This window comes from Scomber japonicus, chromosome 9 (genome assembly GCF_027409825.1).
Source record: "Scomber japonicus isolate fScoJap1 chromosome 9, fScoJap1.pri, whole genome shotgun sequence".
Lineage (NCBI taxonomy): Eukaryota > Metazoa > Chordata > Actinopteri > Scombriformes > Scombridae > Scomber > Scomber japonicus.
In genome coordinates this window covers 31,915,216-31,937,467 of record NC_070586.1, presented here as the reverse complement: position 1 = coordinate 31,937,467, position 22,252 = coordinate 31,915,216, and the positions used below count along the sequence as shown (strand labels likewise).

At 42.0% G+C, this 22,252-nt stretch overlaps 1 protein-coding gene across 2 annotated transcripts in view; it reads right to left on the bottom strand.

The window, feature by feature from the left end:
- Positions 1–3,703: 3,703 nt before the first annotated feature.
- sema4c (sema domain, immunoglobulin domain (Ig), transmembrane domain (TM) and short cytoplasmic domain, (semaphorin) 4C) overlaps positions 3,704–22,252 on the bottom strand; it is an 88,636-nt gene continuing 70,087 nt past the window's right edge. For both annotated transcript variants that reach the window (XM_053326069.1, XM_053326070.1), the window contains 11 exons: positions 21,221–21,319; positions 20,688–20,781; positions 19,133–19,252; positions 16,206–16,357; positions 14,035–14,210; positions 11,766–11,910; positions 11,077–11,290; positions 7,456–7,571; positions 5,714–5,871; positions 5,013–5,104; positions 3,704–4,762 (listed from right to left, as the gene is read on the bottom strand). In XM_053326069.1, the coding sequence (XP_053182044.1) occupies positions 3,867–4,762; positions 5,013–5,104; positions 5,714–5,871; positions 7,456–7,571; positions 11,077–11,290; positions 11,766–11,910; positions 14,035–14,210; positions 16,206–16,357; positions 19,133–19,252; positions 20,688–20,781; positions 21,221–21,319 (2,262 nt within the window). In that variant the 3' untranslated portion in view covers positions 3,704–3,866. The remainder of the gene's footprint in view (positions 4,763–5,012; positions 5,105–5,713; positions 5,872–7,455; positions 7,572–11,076; positions 11,291–11,765; positions 11,911–14,034; positions 14,211–16,205; positions 16,358–19,132; positions 19,253–20,687; positions 20,782–21,220; positions 21,320–22,252) is intronic.

Below are 22,252 nucleotides of genomic sequence, written 5' to 3'. Positions count from 1 at the left end.
AAGCTTGAGACCTGTATTCCTTTAAACATCTTTTTACTTTTTTGCAACATGTTTGATTAGAAAGTAAAACCTAATTATTAACAGAAGATGTATTGAGACATAAGCAAGTACCAGTAGAAAAAAAAGCTAATGTGTTTTTAGCTTTTGCTTCAGGGGATTTAATGCTTACTGTATGAAGTGGACTCATTTTATCACTGATCTGCTTGAGCTACTTATTTGGTTTTTAGGGGCTGATGAATTAAATAATAGTTAAAGTTTTGGTACATTAAGTAGTCTTCATGAAGAGAGGGGATCATGATTTGGGTCCAGCAGATCACTACAGACTTTTAAGCTGAGAGTAAACAGGAAGTCCATCAACCTCAAACCTTTTTTTTTTTTTTTGCATTTTTGCCCGAGGGGGGAAAACGTAGCTGCAGATAAAATATGCAGAAAGGTTGCAGATATCAGCTCAGTGTAGCAAAGTGGACGGACTGCTGAGACTTAAATATCAATCTGGAATCAAATAAAATTAATTTAAGTATTTCAACAAGAACAAAAGCATCTGCAGTCTACTTTGGCTTATCTAAAAAAGTGAAGAGGCACAGAAAAAGTAAACATGGTCGAAATGCAGCCGTGAAATTCCTGTACAACCCTTGAACCATAAAATCAGACATATTTTGTGTGTGTGTGTTTTTTTTTTCCAAAGAGAGCATTAGTGTTCCACAATATTAGTGTCTGTAAAAGTCCAAAAAATGATCAATCAAAATGATGCACTTCCACAAGGATGATCATATCAAAGATGTACAGTCCACTTGCAGAGGAACATGCAACACTAGGATGGAGTGCTGATGGTTGAGTACCTCTTCAACCTTCAAATCATTTTTATATTCTACATCTCTCAGCGCTCTGTACACAGTGGGGGGAACAACAAAGAATTTTTGTCCTCCCCCCCCTTTTCCTTCATGCTGTGCTCCTCTGGTCCCGACAGACACGTTCCAAAAAACCAAAGCCATCCCTGATGGACACAGAAAACAGAGAGAGGCAAGTTAGCTAAATGCCAAAAAGTTACACCTTCATTTTCACTTTCATATGTGAAGTTTTGAGATCAGGAAGTAGGTTATATATATATATATATATTTAGGATATCCTAGTATCACCATGAGACTTTATATTTAGATCATTAAGTCTGGCATGCTTTCACTTAAGCACACCCTACTAAGTCATTGTAAGTGACCTGGGAGGGGAGAAAAAATTACGTAAATATGAACCTGCAGTAATTGTAAAACTGGTAGTTTTGAGTGGCAGAAAAAGGTCTTCACCAGCTGTATCTTGCAAGCTGAACATTTAATCACAAAATCTGTCTCGGGTCAATGTATTTTGATCCTTGTATGATTGAAACATTTTTAATAAAATGCTCTGGTTGTGAGCTTCAGGCAGTTTGATGGTTTCTTATCTTTTTCCATGAAAGTAGTTTTTCCTGAGGCAGCTGTCCCTCAAGACTTAAATCCAACAGTGCACAAGGGCAACATGTGATGAATAGGACATTGATGGAATGATGTAGTAGAACATATGATAGAAAAACATCAGCACCAAGCCTTGACTTTTCACATATGAAGAGCACATTGATGATAGCTTGGTGATTTGGGGTATTTATGCTGAAATAATGGTCTATGGGGCATTTGTGTCGAAATTAGTAACTATAGGGTATTTGTGCAGAAATAAGGGTCCATAAGGTAATAATGCCACTATTTTATAAATTCATTACAAGATCTCCTTACTGTTATACCCATCTCCTCATATGACTTAACATACTGTATGTGCTGTTACCTCGAAGCAACACCGGCATTGATGTGATCAACTGCTGAGAGTTTGCATCGTCTCATTTTAGCTTTTGGGAAATCCAGTTATTTGCTTTCTCGTCGAGAGTTTCTCAGTAACCCTCTCATGAAGGTATAGCTTCATTTTTAACAGACTGATATGAGAGCGATAACAACCTTCCTCTCATCGACCTCTCCGTAAGAAAGCTAATAAGCTTTTTCCACCCCTGATATGTCGAGCTATTCCTTTAAGTGCCGAGTTAAGCAAAGGCAGAGCCAGATAAATAAACCAAATAATTGTTAACACTACACTGAACAGCACTTACAGCCAAAAAAAAAAAGCTACATTGGAAATCGTTTAAGGTTAGAACTTTGCTTAAATCTGTTTGCATGAAATTAATTAAGCGGAACAATACCTTTCACTGGTTCACGGCTGCTTCCCGCCTGGAGCCAGAAGCTTGTCAGCACGGCAGCAATCAGTCTGTCGGTCCATTCTTCCATCAACACTGCCAGTGTGTTCTTTTCTTTTACAGTGCTCTTCCTTTGTATATGTCCACAGTAACCCCGGGTCAGTCTCTGGGCATTGGTACGATGAAGGGTTTTAAGGTGAGTTCACAAACACACTGTAGTCCAGGATGGTTGGCATTCAGATGACTGGTAGAGAGTGTGTGTGTGTGTGTGTGTGTGTGTGTGAGTGTGACTGAATGTGTGGGAGGGGTAGTTTCCTTCTTGGCAGTGCAAGTTACCACCCTCACCCAAAACACGTAAGATATAAAGCACTTATTGAGACATCCACAGCGGTCGCAACAGTGAGGGTTCAACTACATTCTCCATGCCTAATGTCTTCACGTCAACTTCAATTTGGAATGAAGTGTGCAGTTATTGTCCCGCTGCTAAGAGCTGAATGCAAATCGCCTTTTCTTTTAAGGAGACCAAACAAATGTCCAAATGAGCTCAAACACGTATTTTGTTACACACTGTGACTCTAATAAATGTAGTATGAAGTGCCCTTGTAGTATATTTCACTTGAAGGTGCATTTGAAGATCATCGTGCAGGGCTGAGCGAGGAATGTAAGCGCTTGCCCTCACACATTCACAGAGGGGAGTCATTAGTCACTCAATAACCGCATGGAACACTGTTGTAGTCCATAAGACATAGAAAAATAACAACAAGAAATGTCTTAATTCAAATCAACCATCACAACAAATTAAAGTGGAAGGGTTCGAGGACTTTCTCTGGGGGTAAATACAACTTGGGGGGGGGGGACAAATTGAGCAAAGAAAGTCTTGAGAGATTGTCCTTCATTCAAGCCCCCCCCTCCCCTTGTGTCTTTCACTCCAATTCACTTCATTTTCCATTTAATTTCCTCTCTCTTTGTCTCTCGCTCTCTCTCCTCTCCTCTCTGTCCCACGCAGAGCTCTGGCTACGAGAGCATGATTGTCGTCTTGCTTCGAGATTAATTATTTTTTTTATACCGCTCTCACACTCTTGGCTCACAAATACAAAAAAGGGAAGACGAGCTTCCAGTTTTAAGTGCAGTAAAAGCTGAAAAGGTCTCAAAGGAACAGAAGGGCAGAGAATCAGTTCAATATTTCCAGTCAGATGCACTTGACATTCCTCATCTGGTCTCAGCACAGAGGCTAAAAAGCCTCACTTGGTCCACTCAACATAAAAGAAATGTGCCCTTCAGAAGACATGTAACGCCAATTGTTTCATTACCATGCTTGAGGTGTTCACCTCTGCGTTCAGAATTCCTCTTTAAATACACAATTTATACAAGTGGCGATTGCACAGTGGAAGCAGAAAAAGTCCATGACTGCATGGTGCAGAGAACACAAAAATTATAAGAGTGCATGTTGGCAAACACGGTGAACGAGTGTGTATATTTAACATGCTGTGTGCTATTAATGTCTACAGTGAGCCGAACAGGCATTGGCAGAGCGAGAGAGAGCATGGGGGAATTGACAGCATGTCACTGTAAGAGAGAGAGAGAGCATTCTCAAAAGGAGGGAGGTAGGTTGGTTGTTCTGTTTTTCCAACTCAGGGAATGGAGACGGAGGAGGACAGGCCTAGACGGACGACTCCTCGGGGTTTGCGTCAGGCAGCACGCTCCTCTGCTGCAGGGTGCGTCTCAGCTCTTCTTTGAAGGGGCTGGCATAATCGTTCCCGCCCATGCCCAGGCCTCCCAGCCCGCCGCCCCCAGCACCAGCCCCGCTAGCCCTCTCCTCCCCTGCTGTGCTCAGGTTGAGGCGGATGTAGCCGTTGCTACCGGAGCCTCTGATATTGGTGAGGCTGAGACGGCTGGGGGAGTGGATGGGCTGGCCGGGAATGGCGCTGGGTGACGCCGTGCTGCTGACGCTGTTGGGCCCCAGGGCGTGACCGGGAACGATCTTCAGCGAGCCGTCTGAGTAGTAATAATTGGCGCCCGTCTCCCAGAAACGGTCCTCATCGCTGGGCATTTTGCTGGGGACAAAGGTGGGTGGCTCCTTGGGTAAGGTGATGGGGTAGACCAGCGTGCTCTCCAGAGGTTTCATGTCAGCTCCTTTTCCCAGTGCCAACTTCAGCCTCCTGCGCAGGTAAAGAGCTGCCACCAAGAGCATTAGGCACGCTGCACCAAGGGTGATAACCAGCACCCAGAAGAGACCCATGCTGCTGTCTGGAGCCCGGGCCTCCATGACGATTGGAGGACTGGCCACAACCGCCACCTGGTAGCGCTCCGTCTGAAACTTGACTCCTTGCTCCTCTGAGTAGCAGATGTAGCGGCCTGCTTGCATCTGTCCAGCACTGGGGATGACTAGGGCCTTGAGGGTCCGGTCAAATCGTGGCCCTTCTGCTTCGGGGTCACCCAGCTGGAGCTCACGGTCGTTGAGGAACCAACAGGGTTGTGCCAGGTTAGAGACCAGCTGGCAAGGAAGCACCATGTCGGACCCCACCATCACCGTTATGTTCCGAATACGAGAGTGCTCTGCAGAGGGACAGGAAGGGAGAGAGAGAGAGAGAGGGGGGCAGGGGGGTTAAGTGTTATCCATAATCATTCCAATTCATATTCTACACTGGCCAGCTCTCTTCCACTTAATTCAATTCATTCAGCTCAATCCAAATGTATTCACTCAGTCTAGCTCAGGTCCAGTCTCTTTCCTTTCTACTGACATACTCCTGCAGTGACAGTCAATTCCCACAAGGGGCCACTACTGAGGTTTGGGCCCCACACTCACCAGGGCTGGGGATGGAGATGGGCTTATCGAACTTGGCTTTTCCCTGGCTGAACCTTTCCAACATAAGATCCTGTGACAGGGAGGCGGTGGACCTGGAGGGGAAAGAGCAGAAAGCGGAGCTGAGGATTAATAATATATTAATAATTATTATTAATGAGATGAATAATGTCTACAGGGAACACTGGCACCTGGATGTCTGTGTGCAATCTTTTGTGTATTTCTAACAATGATTATCCTCAAAATCAATAGAAAACATTTTGAATCTATTCCTTCTTTTATAAGCTCTAGATTTTAGCAACAGATAACACATACATTTACTTAATATAGACATTGGCAAATGTTATTCAGCTCTAATATGCAGACCACAGCTTGTCAATATGGTTTGTTTCTCACGGCTGCAAGAGAAATCCCAGCATGTGAAGCAGGGGGATTTTACTTCACAGCTTCAGGGTGAAAGTCTATAAAACCTGCAATGAAACCTGTTTGAACCAGCTGTCGGAGCTTCTTATATCAAGCTGTAAGACTTTCATTAGTATGGATGTCAATACAGAGTTTAAGGGGCACATAATATCTACATTTTCTGGGAGGCTTCTGCAGAGACTTTCCAATATCTGTAATCAGGACTTTTTCTTAAAATGTCTATACCAAGTTTCCCAATCTATAATTGTGTGTATCTGGGTGCACATATGTGCTCTGCTCACCCGCGGTGGAGGTCGATGCGGACGCAGGCCCGACCCTCGCTGTCCCAAGCGCAGTATGGGTCCCGGGCTAGCAGACAGTCTGGCTGAGACTGATAGCGGCTGCAGTTGGCCAAGGGCAGCTGGAGAACCTCCGAACGAGAGCCGATGTACAAATACTTCTACAAAAAGAAAGAGAGAGAAAGAGAGAGAGAAAGAAAGACGGCGACGAAGAACAGATCCAGCCATCACCCAGAGACAGAAACCAGAGAGAGATGAAAAACAAGAAGAAAGATAAACAGAGAGAGAGAGAGAGTGACTCAGTTCGGGGGGTTTAGAGGAGATAATGGGATAATCACTCTCAATTACAATAACATTCACCCCCCCGACCCCTTCCCAATCCAATCTGGGTTGCGCTCTTTTTGCGAAAGCTGTTATAAAATGTCTGGTCGAGGCTAAGCCAGCATTAATGAGATAAGCAGTGGGCTTTTGGGCTGGGAACGCCCAGTCAAAACCGCATCGATCGACGGACATGCCATCATAGAACCACGGGGACACGGCCGGTGTCAACACAGAAGCTCAGTTGACAGGTCAGGGATGCTGAGAAAACAACAGGGCCAGAGGTTCAATTCCCCAACGCTCTTGATCTGAAAAAGGCACCGGGCCAACGTCTCCGTGCTGAGTGCCTGTCTCTTGTCAATGGATCTATGATTGTAAGTGTCTGGCAAAAAGGTTAATGACAGAACGGGAGAAGACAAACTCCAACTGTTCGCACTGAATACAAATGAACAGCTGATGCAACAGTACAGCAAGCTAATAGAACCCCAAAGCTACGTTCGGGGGACATGATCAGATGCAAGTACAGAAACAGGCTCGATGGGGTGACCAGGCAGGAGATCCTCAAAACAACAAAAGAACTCTGAAGAACTTTCCCCCCCCTGAGAGACCATTAAGACGTCTCATCTCTCGACAAAGATAGAAAACAATACATCTAGGAGTCCACAAAGATAATGTGCAGAAGGCCTCACTATTGAGAGTCGGAGCAGCTGGAAGCTCAGACACAAGCTATCAAATAAAGAGAGAAGCGTGGTTATCTTTTTAATAAAATCGCTTCAGCTCAAGTGCTAGTTGCATGACTGAATAATATCTGAAATACCTTTCAGGCATCAGAATTGGAGGGTGGAAGGGCTGCATCTTCCAATTTCTACAAAATCACTTCCCGAAACCAAAAATCTGACATTCACACCTATGTCAGGCAGTGATTGGCCAGGTGTTCACAAAGGTGAGGTGAGAAAGGAAGGAGGGTTTGACCTTGTTTCTCCACCTCTAGTTTTCAATACTTTACTTTCTGTCACTTTTTGTACGTTTCACTATATACAACACTAGAGTGCATTCCAGGAAAGGCTGTCTGAAAGTGCACTCACCATATAGAGGAGTTATATAGACTTGGCGGTCATGCTCGTTCTTAGCTTCAGCATAGCACTTAGATAAAAGCGAAGTACTAATGAGAAACAAATGGTCAAAATTGAGGCAGCAGAGTCCAAGATATCCCGATGTTTTGTTAGCTCCAAAAAAATGCTAGACTGCTGGGTGTTCTCCAAGTCAAATCTGAGTTAATCCTTGTGACATGATCAGGGTATATTTGCTCATCCACAGCTTTGTTGAGTCGCCATGGTTGGTAAATTGATCTTAATGTGTAAAATTGGTGGAGCGCCGGTTTAAAAACACATTGCTGGAGAGACATCCTATATGAGGTGGTTCCTTACCTTGGAGTGGGAGATGGTCAGGCTGTCCACCGGCTGGGCTGTCTCAAACAGCTGGATCTCTTCTATCACATGGGCCTCAGAGCCCAGGATCACTACCCTCTGCAACCAGCCCTCCGCTGCAACACGAAGGAGAGGAAGAGGTAAGATTGAGTTCACTTCACTTCTGTTTTGCTCCATGAAACTTTCAATTCAATTCAGGTCAGTTCCATACACTTTCATCTTCATCCACTCTTCCACCACAATCTTTCCTATTGCATAAAAACATATACTTTCAAACAGCGTCAGCAGTTCTGAATGCCGATACAAAACACCTGATAAACACACACCTTTGACAGTCTAACAGCTCATTTAAATTTCATTCATATGGTAACTGTCACCGTGCACCGGTTCATTTGAATAATAATGATGTGATATAATAAATGTAACCGTACACCTGTGACTGCATATCAGTCAGCTGAAATATTAATGATAGGTAAACACACACCTGTGACTGTGCAGTGTTTACTTTCAATATTAAAAACCTACTTATATATTCACAAACACGCACCTGTGACTGCATAGAAGCTCATTTAAATATTCATGACAATATATACAAACACGCTCCTTTGATGCCATAGTAATTCATTAAAATATTAAAGCACGAGCTGATGAAAAATCAAAAGCATCACTCACTACAAAATACTGTCTTGAGCTGCTGTTTGTGTACTATATTTATTCCCAAAAAACATACTGTGTAAAAGAATTTGCTCATATACCATCAGTTCATGTTGTGGCTAACAAATGTCTATAGGCACCTTCAAATAAAATGTATTATTATTATTATTATTATGTGGTTTACCTAAGGCAATGGCTCATTTAAGGTTTAACGCTAAATTCTGATTTGTCACAGCAGGAAAAGTACAGGTGAAACCAATAAAGTTAATGGTATTTGGGGTGCTCCGGTAAGTCGTGCCAGGGAGCCTGCATGCAAATATTAATGCCCTGGAACTGGAGCATTTAACTGGAATGCAGTCTTAATTCATGTTATTAATTACACCTGTGTTTTTCCCTTTCTTTGCAAGGCAGCTGGAGTTTTTAAGTTATGTGCTTGTGTCCAATGATCAGCATTGCCAGTGCAGCTGCCTCGCAAGGTAAGACAGTGATAGACAGTGATGGACACATGCTTCATCCAATCACCTGCCAAGTTTTTTTAACAGGTATGCTCTTTTCCAAACAGTTTCCATGGACATCAGCTTTTCCTGCTATGGTTTAAAAACAATGCCTGTTGTGGAAAAGTTCTCTAAAGATGAGGAAAGTACTCTCTACTGAAAAAGTAATTTCTTCTGCTTCCAGACGCATAACTGCACGATACGCTTGATGTTTCATCGAGTTTTCCACCACTTTAATCAACCAAAATCTCTTGAAATTTTGACACCAGCTGCACTGACATTTCTTGCAGCTCTGTTACTGAGAAAGGCAGACAATGAAAAAGAACAGAAGCTTCCCCTGCCAGAACACACAGCTGCATTACAGAACTGTCCAGCTCACCTACAAACTATTTAAAAGGGATCTTAAAAGAGTCGAAATGGTGTTCCTGGCCTTGGGTATTGGTAATATCATCGGGGACTTTTTTTTATTTTTCATTTAAAGCAGCATGTGGGGAGCTGATGCTGCTGGAGGAGGAAGAGGAGATCCTGTGCTCCTTTCATGTAGGGCATCGTGAACAAGTTTAGATCCCCTGTGATGAAAGGCATTTCAGGCACAGCTGGTGAGGTGACCTTGATGTGTTTGTGCATGTGTGTGTGTGTGTGTGTGTGTGTCTGTGGAATAGCAATACGTGCTGACATGTACTTTCTTGTGTGGTCTTCTTGATTAAGAGACTGTCACGGATAATATGAAAAGCTAACCCGGTAGCCAACTGGAAGCTTGATAGAAGGAAATACAGACACGTATGCACATACACACGCACACATACAGACATTGCAAGCAGCAGGCATATCATCACACTCCCCTCTCGTGGCGTCAGGGACCAGTGTCGACTAATCCCTCAATCCTGTAGCCTGGTTTTCTGAAAAACAGTCTCGACAAACGCTCTCTCTCTCTCTCTCTCTTTTCACATCAGCTGTCGCTATGCTGCAGCTAACAGCTAATCAAGCCCACAGCCCAATTGGCACTATGAGCGCACGTCTGCCAAGGGCCCTGTTGAGTTTGTGCTGTGAAGCACGACAAGCGGGGATGACTGCACTTGGCTCCGGGAGTGTGAGTGTGTATATCTGTAAGTGTGTTTGTGTGTGTATATCAATTTGCGTGCGTGTTACCCCCGTGTGTGTGTGTGTGTGTGTGTGTGTGTGTGTGTGTGCCCATGTGTGTGTCGGTGTGGCCACATGTGTGTCCGGGTTGGCCTCCCCGCTTGCCAGCAGAGAAACCCTGAGTCCGCCGTTGTCACACTGTCAGTTGCCACAGTTGCTCTGCCACTGCCACTGCAGTGATGTGAATGGTAAGCAGTGGAGTCTCTCTCCATTCATGAGCTGGAGCTGCATTCAAATTCACATTCCCTGGAATCTACTGTCAGATCTGTGTTCAGGATTAAGGCTCAGGGAGGGGTTGGCTGATTTTTCAGATCTGTGCCAAAAACAGGACACCTGCATATGGGCCCAATGGCGACTGACAGGAGATATTAATTAAGTCGCGCATACTTCGACGTTTCCTTTGATGCATGAAGATGGATCTCGGCATGCAAATCGAGTTCTTAATTGAAACCCAGCTGAAGTCTGGCCAGATGGCATGTTGTTTAGTGCCACCATACCTAATGCCAGTACCTGTCCCTGTCTCCTGCCATGGGTATATGAAGACAGAGTATGTTCTCTCTGTGTATTTTCACTGCTACATTGTGAGAACATCATACTACAAGATGTGGACAAAATAACAGGACCATCTGATACAATACAGTCCAATACAACAACCATACAAAATAAGTGCCTGCTTCAACTCTGGATTATGAGGCTCAATTATGTAGCTACTGAGAACATTATATTATATTAGATTATAGTACATACTTCAAATGTAAGCACGTTCTTAAAGAAATTTAGAGGTTAAAATCTCTTAAATGTTAATGTTAACTGTCTGCATTTGAGATTTTGAATCGGAGTTGCACTTTAAGGTGAAGTACTTAAAGCAGTTGAAGCGTCAGTTGAGGTGTAAGCACTGTCAGGGTTTTAAGTCTTTTGAAGTGTAAGTGCTAAAAAAGCACCTGAAATTTAATTTTATGTTTAAGCCCCGTAAGCAGCCGTATGACAGCACAGAAAGCGGTTGAACTGTCAGTTAAAACGTGTAAGAGATAAAAGTGAAATTTCAGTTGAAGTGCCGAAAGAAAGATGAAGTGTGCTCACTGTAAATAGTTCAAGTGTCACTGACTTCAAGAGCTGACGAGGGAGATTTGAGCATTTCAGTCATTGCGCTCTGATGTAAGCGTTTGATTAATGTGATTAACACACACAGAGGTGACTGGTTTAAAGTAGCATAAATGAGTATGAAGAAGTTGAGGAGGAGTTGAAAAGAACATTGAATTATACTGCTTGACCTTTGCAAGCTCCGTGTTAATCCTCTTCAACTAGAACAGTCCTCATGTCATGTCACATGTACCTGTGCCGATGAACAGCATGTGGTATCCCCGCTGGTCCAGGCCATTAACCCGATCCACCGCCAGCCTGGTAAAGTTGACGCCCTTGGTGAGCAGCAGGGGGCGAGCAAGAGCTTTGTCCTCCATCAGTGGGTGCTTCTTGGCAAAGTTGAGCGTGGCGTCAGGTAGCTGCAGAGAGCTGTTGTAGCCGTTCTCTCTGTCTGAATTGGTTATACACTGCAGCACAGACAGAGGGAAAAAAATGGGGAAAGAGAGTAAGAGGGAGAAGAAAAAGGGAGGGAGGGGAAGGAGGTTAAGGAAGGTAAGAGAGCAAAGGAGGAGGAAGAAGAGGAAACTTCTTAGTCACTGCTGGGACAGATTGGCATGACTTCTTGGCTTTAAGATAACTCCCCATCCTCCTGCCCTCCTCTCTTTTACTAGGTCGTTCTTTCTCTCTCAATCTCACCTCAGCCTGCCATCACACTCCTTCCTCTGCTTCCTTTCCTTTCGTCCTGGATCATTATGTTCTTAGCTTTTCGTGTGGTGCCAAGCTCTCGCTGTTCTCTGCCGTCACTAACTCATGCCACCCACTTGTACTTCTCTCCTTTCCTCTCTCACCCTCATTATTCACCCATCCCTTTTCTGCCAAATCATTTGATCCTCTGTTATACAGGAGTAGATTGGGAGCAGTGCGGGGTCTCCAGTCACTTACCGATCCAGGCCGTGGGAAGGGGACTGTGCTGCTGTAGCGTGCCCACTTCTGGGATGCCTCCCTGTACTCCTTGTATGATCCTTCAAATACCTTCTTCACGTCACCAATCTGGTACTGGCACACCGCCGACACGTCCACATCCCCCCTGAAACATGATGGCAAGGCAGGGAATTAGAGGCATGTGGTGGTGAAAACTGAGAGACGGATTAGCTGCCATCCTCTTGTAGAAAATGTGACATTTCAGTTAACAGGTAGCTACTGGATACAGCATAAGTAAAGCCAGTTTAAACATGCATGTACTTAGTCAAAATATAACACAATTTAAATATGTGTAGCATCATAAAGAGATCTTTGCGTGATCCTAAAAAGTCATACCTTCAAGAAAAGTTATTACAAAGCTATTAAATCTGACATCATAAACTATCTGTTATGGAGCCAGCTGAAATGTTTAGATGTCTTAACACATCGCCAGTCTTTCTGTAGCAAAACAAACTCATGTTCAAATTGAAGTACTTCCTGCATAGGCCACTGAAATCAATCAGATGGTTCTGTGCATCAGAAAATTTATTTCATTTAATGGTGAAGTCGGAGGTGTGTGATTTTTTTTTCCTAACTCAATTTCAGACCCCAAGTGGGACTGAAATTGGTTATTGACGTATGACCCAGGCACATTAAATCATACTTGCACCCTTCATCTCACAAATATATTTGATTTCCAGGAATAAAAATGTATTTTAAAAAAAAAGTTCTGTCACACCATTTCACTGACACATTGATACAAATACAATGTTCTGTCAAGCTAAAGCCGGACTACTCTGAGACATGTTGGACACACACATCCTTGATTGGACCTTCAGCTGGATGAGAAGCACAGTCCCAAATTTATAGTGTTTGTTATTTGTTGAGAGCATTCGTTATGGTACACAGTCATATTTATAGACTGGTGCTGTAAAATGTCTGTAAACAGGAAAGAATAGGTTGTGTCCATTAGTTCATGTAATTTGATTTGTCCTGGGTGGAGAGAGCTTTTCCTGTCTGTTAATGTGCAGCAGAGCCATGAGTTTTATAAGGTGAACGTCTAACCAAAGGACGGCAGTGATGTCTTAGCAAGTTAAAAAGTTAGCCTATTCAGTCAGATTATGGCTTGAACCCCGAGTCATCATTTACATAATGTCCAATTATCTTAATGTTATCTCTATCAAAGCCAGGGGGCTTTAAGGAATCCCCAGCGAGTCGCACAGAGAAAAAGGATTAAGCTCTTTTTTTTCAGCAGCAGTGGGAACTCTGAATGAAGAAACAAAGCTTGAAGTTCAAAGCTGGTTCACTTTGCGATATGATATCTTAGTGAAGAACACAAAAGACTCACATCAAAGGGCATTGCCCGGAGACAGAGAAAGTCACCAACTTTCCACCAAAAGAAAACCTCCTGCCCTGGCTCCTTTTTCTTTGTTGATAAGTAACTCATTAGCACATTACAGTTACACATTGGTCCAATAAACGCCAATCTTTATTCCAATAATGACAAAACAGTCACTTATCGAAACTAAATTACTGCCGTCAACACCATGCAATCACAGGGTGGTAGTTTAATTATCCAGTCCCTCTATCTCACGCTAACCCTCCAACCCCACCCCAAATGAGATTTCTGTGTTGTTGAAAAATGTCAAGTTTATTTTATCCAACCTTGATTTTTATCAAGCAAAGAAGCAAAGAACTTCAAGCAAAAAAGCTCTACTAAAAGGCATAAATAAATAATGAATGATATGAATAGTCTGATTTGACCAGTGAGTCGCCAGTCTATTGATATTTATGGAAAAGTCTCCAATGAAAATGAGTAAGGAGTGTTTATGTTGAATATGCAGAGGACATCATTTAATCAGTCTGTTAGCAAATGGGTTTTCAATCTTTTCAAACAATATGACCATGTGTCATTAAAACCAGTAAAATATATTCAAGTATACTTGAGTTGTATCCACTCAAAATAACACATTAGTGTCAGTTACAGGCTTATTATATTAAAGGCCAAATGAGTCAGTAAATACCTAATCACACAAAGTGCATAATTAGAGCCATCATATCAGACTCACTGTCTGACCCATGATTTTAATAAAAGCCCAGCATGTGACATGTTGGCAAAGTGATGTAGTGTCTCGCCCTGACAGCAGATGGCACATGTAATAATTAACTGTGCGGCACAGCAGAATATCATCACATTATCTCAGGTTGATACTGAAATTGAACTACGTCTTTAGACTCGTCCCTAACTCACCACTGAGCGTGGAAGATGCCGTAGAAAGTGGTCCCCCGCCAGTCCTGCCCAGGCAGAGTGAAGACGGCTCTGAGGTCGTTGAAAGAGACGTGGCGCTCGGGGAGGGAGCACTCCAGCCGTGCTTTCTGGAAGGTGGTCCACTTCTTCTGCAGCGTCCGCGTACCGCCCAGATCACCCTGAAAGTAGACATACCAGATGGTCATATTAACATATGGCTGATATGAGCTGATCATAGCCAAATGTTTGCTTCCTTGATACACTGATCTGTGCAGTAAACTGTATATTTACCACACCCCTAACAATAAGACATCTTACTATACTTAAAGAGCAGCCTGGCACAAGCTAAAAATCTTATTTGTCTTGGACTCCAGTGCTCACTTTGCTGCAGGGACTGCACTGTGATGTTCCTGTTGGGTGTGGCTACAGGTGCAACAGAGCACACTGCCTACTTGCTTTCTTCTTTTGCTCTATTATGCTGCTGCTGTCTTATGTTGCATTTCATTAGCCCCACCTTCACCTCATATTATCTTTGAACACACACTATCCAGAGTGTGTATTCACATAATAATACAGTTAATCTGTTCCATGTGAGTTGGCTGACTGAACTGTTGTCATGCTGCGAAAAAGGCTCTTAAGGAGTATTTAGACCCAGAGATGTTCAAGGCTTCTATTGAAAAGCAGGATAATAATGATAATATTATTCAATTATACAATAAATGTCCCATATATATTAATAAGTCGGCCCCCTTTTTAAAGCATTCTGCGCACTCAAAAGAGGCCTGTCTGCCAGTTACGTCTCATTCTTTTTATCCTCAATGATTGCATGTGCTGTAAAAAAAGGAATTAAAAATGCAAATGCTCATATTACAGCAGTAAGATAAAGACATTTTGTGATGCTGCTGCAATAGCAATATCAGCAGGACGCGCTGAATTATTCATGTCTCTAGTACTCATCATGTGTGAGCATCTGCTTCTAATTTCATTCAGAGCTTTATTGTTCATCACAGGAGAAGACATTAAAGGGCACTTCCAATAAAATAGTGCATATATTTTACACTTAATTACGCATCTCCTCGGACTGCTAACAATCTAGCTATGTTTGGCTCAATTTAAAGGTTACTGAGATTACATCGCTGCATACATAAGTGTAACATGACACTAAACCCTTGCTGCGTTAACTGTAAGGTCACTGAAATCAGATAAACTAAAACGAACTGATGCCTCGTGTCTAACTGAGTTCCTCTGCTCACAATATGAAGCATCTCTGACGTCACTGTGGTATATCTGGCCTCGTGATGAAGTCATTACTATAGCAAATAAACACAGTAATAGGCTATGTGTCAATGTAATTACCTTTACATTTAACACATCGCTCGTAAATTGATGTCGAACTGAAATTCTGCTCCAATTAAAGAGCAACAATAAAACCTGTTATTGACAGTCTTGAGTCTTCTTCTTTTTTTTTTAAGAAGATCTGCTATGTTAGCTTATGTTTACAAAGAGTAATTGTGGTGAAAGTATCAAGTGTTTGTCATTTGCTACACTCCTGCTTTATAATGAAATGACTCTTTGTGACAGTAGAAGGAGAACACTATGTACTACACTATATATTTGCTTGCTAATTAGATGGATACATACAGTTCAGGGATGTCAAAATTATTCAGTGCGCACAAACAAAATGTGAGCTGTAATCAGCGCACGAGTCAAGAGTCGCAGTTTGTGTACTATGCAAACAAATCTCGAGCAAAAGCAGATCTGAGCTATTCCTGGTGTGTTTTGCTGGCTTTTAATTTATCTACAGATGTAACTGTAAAACAACTTGCCTCCACTCGCCTCCTTATATGGGCGTCTCCTTTTGAAGCCTTAAAGCCCAAAATTATTAGCAAGTGCTCTCTGGCATTATTAAATGTGCTCAGAAACAGCTGCCAAAACAGCTGGAGAGAACAGAAAACAGCTGATTTCAAGCCAAGCGTGAATGAAACTATGATTTCGCTGTCAGGACTTGTTGTGGGCTTACCAATCTGTGCTCTTAAACCTTTAGAGTCACTTACAGATTGATTACTATTTGAATTAGTTTGTAGCTTTTGTCACTGATACACTTCCACAGGAACCAAACAGAGTGTGAGAACAAGTTCTAAAGCATCAGATTTGATTAATGGTGGAAGTGTTACCTTGCAGACGCGGGCCACTCGGGCCACAATGGGTTCATTGTCACAGTCCAGCTCCAACGCTCGCTCGCTGAAGAAGAAGTAGATCTTGTCGTCATCCCCCTCCTTGCTGCCGCTGCTCTCCCTCACCAGGGCTGAACCCACAAAGTCCGGCTCTGCGCACACACACACAAACACACACACAGACACACACACACACACACAGAAGAGTCGTATCAGAAAGTGTAATTACATGTGATAATAAAGACATACATCAAATCAACAGTATCAGCCTGTAGGTGCATTAGCACTGAATGTCTCTCACTCTCTCTCTCTCACACACAAACACACACACACACAAACACACACACATGCACGTTCAGACCTGACACCTCCATCTCATTCCCTGCAGCTCCTTCTCACCTCTGTGTCTATTTTCAATCATCACTCTCTCTTTCACCTCATCTCTTCAGTCATTTCTCGCTTCCTTCTCTCCAATGCTCCCTATTAGCTGTCCATTATGTATTTCTCACTTCCTCCTTCTCAAGTTCTCTCTATATCTCGTGCTCATTAGCTTGTGAATGGTAAGTTTAAAAAAAAAAAGGAAAAAAAAAGATCCAGACCTTTTTGGACTCAAGCTGAGAGCTCTAAATTTGACCATTTAATGCAAAAGCTTTTTTTTCTTTATTACAACCACACAATGTGGTTCCAGACGTATTAGTATAAAAGCCTTAAAAGCAGTATTTCACACCACTGTGGGATTTAAAACTCAATTAAGGTAAGGCAAGCCTCATTGTGGGTGTAGTTTTTAATAAAAGCTTTGTATCAGTGTGAATAATAAAGCGGCACATCTGTCTAAACAGCTTCATCTGTATGTTCCTCCCACCTCCTCCTCCCTCCAATCTTCATTCCCCTCACCTCTCCCTGTATCTACTCATCACCAATCCTAATGTCTGTTCTTTCATCACCCTTTTCTCCTGCTGTGATTTCATCCTCTTCTCTCCCCATCAATTCTCTCCGAGTGGCTCAATCCTTTCTCCGTCTCCTCCCACGACAAAAAGATAACAATCCTTCGCTGTAGTCGAGTCCCACGCTTCATTTCCTGCACTCATCTCTTTTGTTCTTTTGCAAGTTTCGAGCTTTTATTTCTTTAAATGAAACTCCAAAGGCAACAGCGTTATCAACCTATAATGTGATTTCTTTTACTTGAATACATATTTAATTTGTCAGTGTTTCAATGTCTGTCTTGGGAAAAAAAACTGTTGAAGAATCCTGTACAAGAATGGACGGATATAAATTTTCCATTAACTTTAATTTTCTTTTGAATTTAATTTAAGGATACTTTTTTTTTCACTAAACTCCTCCCCAGCAGAAACTAACTAAGCATGGAGTGCTTAGGATACTAGTATTAGCAATTTTGGGTACCTTTGTACTGTAGTTTGAAGCATAAGTATAAGGAACGCATTCAACAATGTGTTTATGTGCGCTAACATAAGCTACAAACGTTACCTGACAACTAGCTTACTAGCTTTGTAGATAGTAGCCAAGCAGCATATTATTTACTAACTACATTATTATGTGGTAATACAGTCTATGTTTGTATTAAGACATAATATGTATCAACAATGTGTTTATGTGTGCTAACATAAGCTACAAACATTACCTAGCAACTAGCTTATTACCTACAGTAGTACCATTACTTTCATTACCATTTGCTTTGGTAATACATTACCACTATACTATATTAGGAAAAGCCCAGTTCAGGACAAACATTCAAAATTTAGGATAATGTCAGTAGCCCTTTACTTCTCTTTATTTGGTTTGGGGAAGCTTATATTTTATAAATCTCTGTAAAAATGTGATACCCAAGCTAGCATCACGTTTACCAAATTCATTAGTTAGTTCTGATTCTGAAAGCCTAATTTTTCTCGTGTCAATGAAACATTAAGTTCGACAATACAAATAATATGTAGTGTTTCTTAAATGTGTTTTTCAAGCATCCAAACAGGTAAGTTACATTTTTAAGTTTAATACTAGTACTAGTACTACAACTGATAAGTTATCCTGTAATACAATTCTGCTTCTTATTTCCACATATTCTACATGGATCATTAACTGGAGAGGATGCTGCATTTTTGCCTGAGGCATATAGCTTTAGCCGCAGTCTTTTAACACTATATCATGTACTGTGTCTAGCCATCATGTGCATATTTCATACCCTTTTACATTAGCCTGGGAACCAGACAAATCTGCCGAGCTCATGTTTTATTTGCTCTGGCAGAAAGGTCTGGCCCCCCCTCCCATTCGGATAGATTTCCACCCGTCCAGGCTGGTGATGGGCCAATCATAACCGTTTATCTGCATGTGTGGGGACATACGGGTGGTGCCCACATGGGGATACCGTGCTGTGATTGGTTGACATTGTTAAACTTATATGTCTGCAGAGGTCCGTCCAAGAAACTCAAACTCGGCAGTGCTGATTAAATGTGAAACAGTATTCTGTTACTGCATTGCCGATTTCCTGCCTCAAACATCTTCAGAAACATATTTGAGTGCACTGTTTAGCTGTAATATGAGAACATTTGTGAGCAGGCCACCATTTTTTCCTTTCAGAAAATGAATAAAGCACCGCCCAACTTCCACGTGTCACTCAATGCTAAAATTACATGTTTCACTGCTCTGATTGGTTGTAGGTGCGGCCCAGATTAGTCACATGTCACACATTTTGTTTGCTCTGATTGGTTGTCCAGAGGCATTTTGGTGTTCACCTGTTGATAACACCCTTGAAAATATCAGTATTGACCAAATCTGAATAAAAACATTTAATTAAACATTAAATGATTTTCTCTACCCATTCTTTCCCATTTTCTCCCCTCCACATCTCTTTCTTTTACTTGGCAGCCTTTTCATTTCTTTGTGATTGTTATTTTAATGTCCTCTCTTTCACTTACCGTTGAGCCAGGCAGGCAAGTATTCGCTCTTCATGCTGTAGTGCTGTTGGCCCAGGTTCCTCAGAATGACCGGCTCTGTACCCAGGAAGTTGTTGAGCGTTGCTGAGTAGAGCTCCTTATCTGCACCAACAAAATGCAAGCTTTAGTTCAACTCTGTTTTTCAGCCACAATTGCAGAGACTTACAATGAGCGAAGGTCAGTGGTTCAGCAGGGAAACACAAAAAAGAATGGAGAATTGGCGCCTGTAGATTCACTGAAGCTGTCCACGCTGAAGTGAATGCAGCATGCAAAGTTAAATTGGACCTCTGGACTCTCAGTCCAATCATATGGCTACAAAACAGATGGGAAATGCTGCAGGAGTGGTTTGTGGAAATTTGATGGACATTTTATGCCTCTGTTAGAGCTGTAAAAACAGGCTGCTGTTCACTTCAATAAACAGACTGCTGAGATGGAGCTGACAGCGTGTTTCGGGTTGTTATGAATGTCAATGCATTTCCAACTAAAGATTAATCCTTCTTTTTGGGGTGAATGTTCCTTTAATGATCATTAAAACCCAGGGTGTGATTTGTGTAAAAATATGTGTTTATTCATAAAAATAAATCAAAACCACAATGGGCCTATATAGATCCAATATCAAGGCTATTTCTTTCAGCTATTACAGTAACATTTATAAAATAATTCAGAACTTAAATAAAACAGTAATGAAACTTAAACCTGACCTCTACATTTGTAGGGATATATCAATCAATTTTTAAAGAATTCCAATTAATCAAGTAGTGCAATATTACACCCTCTGGGATGTGATGTCACGTTCATGCCTTGTCCTTCCTTCCTCATTTGGACAAGGATATGTGATCATATATAACAAAACAGAAGGTTATAAATGCTAATTCAACCTCTTTGTGGGCACCCACTCCCTTCCTCCTTTTTGTCCACAAGCCTTAAAAATAATGTATCCAAAATAAAAAGGTTACTGTTCTTCAACCCTTTTGATCACATAACCCTAGTCTCATTTAAAGGGAAATATTTAAATTTTACAACCAAACAGCCAGAATGAGTATGAGTGATCCTGAAAATAAGGCTAACACTTATCAGGTGCGATACATGCCAGAATTGAATCCCCCATCCCTCCTTTTAGGACTGTGGACAGCGCCACACGCCAGACGTGCCAAAACACTTAATGTCATTCTTGCACTATTTAATTAAGCTCTATGTGCAGCGTGCAGCAAAATTCAATATTGAATGGAAAACATAACATGGAATAGCACAATGTGCAGTCATTGTAAAAATAAATAGACTACAGTATATGCCTACTTGTCAGACTAAGAAAACAATCTATTTCGATGATGGAATTCTGTCTTCTTTTTGTGGAGGGGTCATTCACAGTGTGTCACCCCTCTGTTACCCACATCTCTGCACATCTGTGAGCAGGGGGAAACATTTTTGTCCTCAACAGGGATAAAAATAACTTAGCAGAGGCAGGGATATATAGACCAGAAGGGGGGAAATGCCCACCAGCATGACCACCACCACCCACACCCACACTTTTACTTACCCACTATGAGGCCAGTGTGACCCTTGGCAGGGTCATATGGGCATTTGCCCTTCCCATCTTCCAGGGCAATGTCCAGGGTGAAAGACTCTGCATTCTGCACGCACGCACACACACACACACACACACGCACACACACACACACACACACAAACACACACACAAAAAAATGGGAAACACAGGTGGTTCAGTATATATTATGAACCTCATGACACAGCCGCAAGCTCAGTCTGTCTGTTACTAGGACCATAGTACCCTCACCATGTTGTCCTAACACATCAATGTCACATATATGCACATGTACACACTCACACACACACACAGTAGTCTTTACACATTCAAATAACCTAGCGTGAGATACTTTCTTCCATTGCATTTATTTCTTTATTTTTTTGTCACACAGTGGTGTCAGCCTCAGGTCAGGAGGCAGATATCTGAAGTTAACACTTGTCAGAACTGACTCACTATCCAGTGACACACACACACACACACACACACACACACACACACACACACACACACACACGCACACTTACCACATAGGTGCATTTGGGCTGGAAAGCATAGGTGCCGCAGGTGTAAAGATGCGTGTGGTTGTAGCTCTGCAGGAAACGGATGTAGTTGAAGCACTCGGTCTGTAAAGGAGAGAGAAGGAATTATGCTGGTTTGTTCTCTGCTAAGTTTACACCTCGATTATGAAGACTTTAGATTTAGTTTTACTTCATTCACTTGGAAATTCGTCAATAATCTTGAAGCTGTTCGATCATGTTTGCGGATTATATCCTTTTATTTAGATTAAGAAATCAGTTGGCCAGTCAACAATTAAAAGGACATTGAGAAACGTGAGTCATTTTTCTTTTCTCTCTTCTTTGTGCATAAATGGTTCAATGTGAAGCCACTGAACACTGGCAACTTCACCTACGCCAGGAAATGCTTCCAATTACATGACATCACCTAATAGATCGTGGCACAACCGCATTATCTGAGTAACCTTTAAACTGCACACAAACAAAAAAGCATCAGATTGTTTCAATTCAAAGGACGTGTGCGTAATTAAACAGTATAATATATGCACTCTTTTATGGGGAATGCCCTTTAATGTCTGTGCTGTGATGAACAATAAAGCTCTTTGAATGGAATTGGAAACAGATGCTTACACATGATGCGAACTGAAGCCATGAATAATTCAGCGCATCCAGTCGATGTTGCCTTTGCAGCAGCAAAACAATATCTCTATCTCAATGCTGTAATATGAGCATTTGCATTCTTTTAAATTCATTTTTACAGCTCCTGCAATCACTGAGGATAATCAGGATGAGATGTGTCTGCCAGACGGGGCTTCTTCTGCAAGCCCACAACTACAACATTACATAAAAAGACTAATCATCACGTGTAATGACGGACAGTATAAACACCATACGATTAGAGTGCATAGAAAGTAAGTTCATGTCCTATTCAACCATATTTGGACTAAAGTAACTGTGTGTATTTTTGTTAGTGTTTTTCGAGTTCATCTAAATGTTCTGCGGGATGATTCACAGCTTGTCATATTTTATAGTAAGAGCCAC